At 46.7% G+C, this 4314-nt stretch overlaps 1 protein-coding gene across 1 annotated transcript; it reads right to left on the bottom strand.

Annotated features, from left to right (window-relative positions):
• Positions 1-628: 628 nt before the first annotated feature.
• Positions 629-4074, bottom strand: LOC114616517 (60S ribosomal protein L34). Its single transcript, XM_028761961.1, has 5 exons — positions 4056-4074; positions 2747-2826; positions 2568-2667; positions 2232-2335; positions 629-756 (listed from the first exon to the last, which is right to left on the bottom strand). Exons 2-5 carry the CDS (start codon positions 2809-2811, stop codon positions 672-674), a joined length of 354 nt encoding a protein of 117 aa, XP_028617794.1. The 5' UTR covers positions 2812-2826; positions 4056-4074; the 3' UTR covers positions 629-671.
• Positions 4075-4314: the final 240 nt, after the last annotated feature.

Genomic DNA, 4314 nt, shown 5'->3' with positions numbered 1-4314 from the left:
TCATTCAGGGTTGTTGTAGCTGTTTACAGTCCCCACATCAGTACACTTTTAAAAAGAGGAAAAATTTTAAAGAGTTCATTCAAAACAGCCTGAGGCTGGTTTCTGGTTTGATTGTGTAGAGGATACTACAAAATGGTCTAAGTGTCATCAAGAGTAGAAGAGATCCATTCTTTTTATTTCCCTAGACAGGGTTTCTCGGTATATAGCTCTGGCTGTCCTGGAACTCACTCTGTAGACCAGGCTGGCCTTGAACTTAGAAATCCACCTGCCTCTGCCTCCCAAGTGCTAGAACTAAAGGTATGTGCCACCACTGCCAGGCGAGAACCATTCCTAATCAAAGGAACTACTCAAGATCCTAGTATCCAGTGACTTCCAGCCACCATCTCCCTTAAGAGAAAGCAATCAGTTACAAATTAGCTCTCGCCGGGCGGTGGTAGCACAGGCCTTTAATCCCAGCACTTGGCAGAGGCAGTCGGATTTCTGAGTTCGAGGCCAGCCTGGTCTACAGAGTGAGGTCCAGGACAGCCAGGACTACACAGAGAAACCCTGTCTCGGAAAAACCAAAACCAAAACCAACCACACCACAAATTAGTTCTCAAGTACTAAAACAAATCACACATAACAGAACTGTAGACTAAGCCTTGATTTTTATTACTTAAAAAAATGCAGATTTATTTTGCTTTCTGACTCTGTGCTTGTGCCTTCAACACTTTCACAACGATTTTCTGCTCCTCAATAAGGAAAGCCCGCTTGATCCTAGAAAGAAAAACAAACCAGTTATTATTTAATACAGGAAAGTTACCAATGAAAGATGGAGCAAAGCACTCAAGAGTCTAGAAAAATGTACAAGAAAATTCACAAAGCTTGTGAAGTTACAGGAACATTTGCAGGACTATTCTCCAATTCCAATAGTCTTGACTGCTTCATGATCAACTATAAAATAAATGTGCTGTGCTGGCAAGTTTTATGTCAACTGGACATAAGCTAGAATCATAGAGGAAGAGTGAACATCAATCAAGAAAATGCCCCCAGACTGAGAATCATTCAGGGTTGTTGTAGGTGCTCAAGTCCCCACATCAGTACACTTTTAAAAAGAGGACTTAAATGTTTTAATCACTTTATAGTTTCCCATAAAACCTAGCTATCAGCTGGGAACTGTAACTCGGGGTATGTGTGTTTGTGTGTAAAGAAAGGAGCCAAGGACACAGTCTTGTTAGATAGGACCAAATCTAGAGTCTGTAGACCATGAATCAATTATGGCAAGCAAATTCTGATAGCTCACAATTCACCACTTTACCCAGCCCCCTTTCACCCCCTCCTTCCGGTGTCAGGTCAAACACCAGAGTCTGGAAATCCTTTCTATCATTCAGGTTTGGCCTCAAATGCCAACACAGTCTCAACAACTACATAAGATTTCTCTTCTAAACTTTATTAAGTTCAGACTGCCTGCATTGTAGAACATTTGCCCTGTGCTTGTATTAACATACTAGGCCTTCCTCCTCTTAACGAACAACTCCCACAAACAGAGCAGGCAGACTGTCCTCAAGAAACAAAACAAAACCCACTTGGTCAGAGCATTCTGTAAATTACCAAACAAACCAGAGTCCAGCTCCACCTCTGAACTCTCCCCTCACCAATCCTCCCATTTTCTCTCCTTAGACATTCCCAGCACTGCACAGTAGTTAACTCAGAAAAACTTCAGTAAAACAGCAGTGCCGATTTCTTCCCCCAAACAAACCCACCCAGAATCTCTGAAATGTTATCTGGCACTCAGCAAATAAACCACAATTTATCCTCATAACTCTATCCAGTATCCAAAATATTTAGTCCCCTCACCACCAAACCCTCTCTAGGTAGTAAGGCAAGGGCACTTTCCTCTTGCTGCCTAAGCCGTATACCCCAACCCTTCATCATATTAAGCCAGACCCTCAGCTTTTGCTTGAGATCCATGAGTTCCCTCATTCCAAGATAAAGCTTTCTAAGCCCTCAGTCTTTCCCAGCTTTGTCATGTCCACCCAAACCAACACCTGTTCCCACACCTCCAAGCAGTCTCCGCCACAGCTGCCCACTATCAAACACCAACTCGGCATCTCTTTCTCGTCTGTTCTCTATAAACCAATGCTATTTTCAAGATGCCCACAGATTCCAACACATCAGGAGCATCGCTGTTTCCCAAGACCACTTATCTCCCAGCAGTAACAGTCACACAGCCTGCCTGACACCCCACTCACCTGTCTCGGACACACTTGGCACACATGGAGCCACCGTAGGCCCTGCTGACATGTTTCTTTGTCTTAGACAATCTCATAAGGACTTTGGGTCTCACAGCACGAACCTGTGTAACAAAGATTAATTACCTTAAGATGCTCAGGTAGGAAGACATTTCATAGTAATTTGGACTAGGTCACAATGGGAAAGTCTACTGCTTTACCCAGAAGCCACTTCGGTCACCTCTCACACTGGTTACTTTGGACTTCAGACATTTAATAGTTCCCAAGCATCTTAGCAGCAAGTCCGCCTTCACTATTTCCCTACTGAGGGATTAAGACTCTCAAAAGGGCACTCACCCCTCGCAGTCTGCCTGGGCACACACCACATGCGGATTTGGGTGCTTTCCCAACCTTCTTGGTGTAAAGGTAAACAATCCTGTTGCCAGGGGTTCGAGACCTAGGAAGGGAGATTGTAAGCAGCTCAGTACATCAGAGAAAGCAACAATAACTGTCTTATTAAACTTGCAAATACTTACAGCCTGGTTTTGTTAGAGGCTGTGTTGTAGGAAAGCCTACGACGGTATGTCAAACGCTGGACCATCTTGAGCACCTTCCACTGTGAAGGTAAAGGTCAAAGCATCACCACATGTGTCTTACATTCATTCACACACTACTCTTTTTTGCACATTTAAATTAGAGATGCACATTTAAATTGCACATTTAAATTAGAGATGACTAAAAATAAACCTTCCTACTGGCAAACAAGTACGGAGCTTGGTAAAATCCTGATCATGGGCTCATTCCTCAAGAAGTCTGTTTTGTTTGGTAACACTAAAGGATGACAAGTGGGACCCTTAGGTGATTCCGCAGCAGTGCTGTTTGCTGGCAATACAGAGCCAGTTCCTGGGCTCTAAGACAGTATTTTCAACCAAGTTACACAGCTCCCAGTAGGACTAAGACATTGAACTATCTCCACCCTGCACAGTGCTGACAGGTGGTATCTGTTTAGAATCTAGCTCTTGTTCCAAAGCAGCATCCCCGAGAAGTTAATCTGTTTATTAACGGGACCCGGGTTTTGTGCTGTTTAAAACCGAACTGCGTTCTTTAGCAGATCAATTACTAAATGTCCCTCCGAGCCGCAGCAGTGATGCATTTGGAATCCAGACCTTCAACCTGCTGGACAAGCATTCTACCCAAGAGCTCTACACACACTCGGCCCATGCAACTCTGCTTTAAGGTGGGCTGTTAAGTCTCAAACCCTGGGACAAATGGCTGAAGCGCCCCTAGTTAGCACTACCCCAAGTAACAGAAGGGTAAGCCAGGAGCAGCCAAGCTGACTTATCTTCCACACCTTCCAAACACCCACTTTAAAGGGAGCCATGCACCTAAAGCGACACAGGCCAGTGTTTAAGGACCTAAGCCGCCACTGTTTGTGTCTTCATAACCAAGCCAGACTGCGCCACGGCCCCTGCTATCGCGTCTCGCTAGCTCATTAGCCACCATGACAGACATCAACAGGGGAGCAGCCGGAGGCCGCGGTTCCCGAGAGCTCCCCTGTTCCAATCCTAAGCGCTTCACAATCACGACCTAAGCCTCTCGCTTTCCGTACCCGGCGACCGAGGCGCGCGGAGCGAGCTCCGGCTACTCACAGCTTCGGCAGCGCTGGTTTGACGGAGAGCTTTCCGAAACTACGAGCCGAAGACCCGCTCGGTACGCACCTCTCCTCGCCCCTCACCATTAACCCCAGCTACAGCACCGTCCCCGAGGGTGTCCCGCCCGCCTAACTCCTCGGATGGCTATGGATCGTAAACAGTACAAACACAGACCAAAAACAGGCCACCATACCTCTAAGCACCGTCCCGGAAGAGGAAAAGGAAGAGGCGGGCGAATTCAAAGGGCAAATGTGACTGCGCCGGACAGGAAGTACGTCAGAGAAAGCGACGCGTCAGTAAGCGCGCCGCCATGTTGTACGGAAGCGGACGCGGGGACCTGTGTAGGTGTGACCGCGCTGAGCTTCGGGTTTGTAGTGCGGCTTCCGTAGGCGGGCGCTGTCTCTAGCCACGCGTAGGACCGTCAGGTGAAAAATTAGGTGTAGGAATGCTGT

Source organism: Grammomys surdaster, unplaced genomic scaffold (assembly GCF_004785775.1).
Source record: "Grammomys surdaster isolate TR1022 unplaced genomic scaffold, NIH_TR_1.0 332346, whole genome shotgun sequence".
NCBI lineage: Eukaryota > Metazoa > Chordata > Mammalia > Rodentia > Muridae > Grammomys > Grammomys surdaster.
This window is presented reverse-complemented; position numbering and strand designations above follow the sequence as displayed.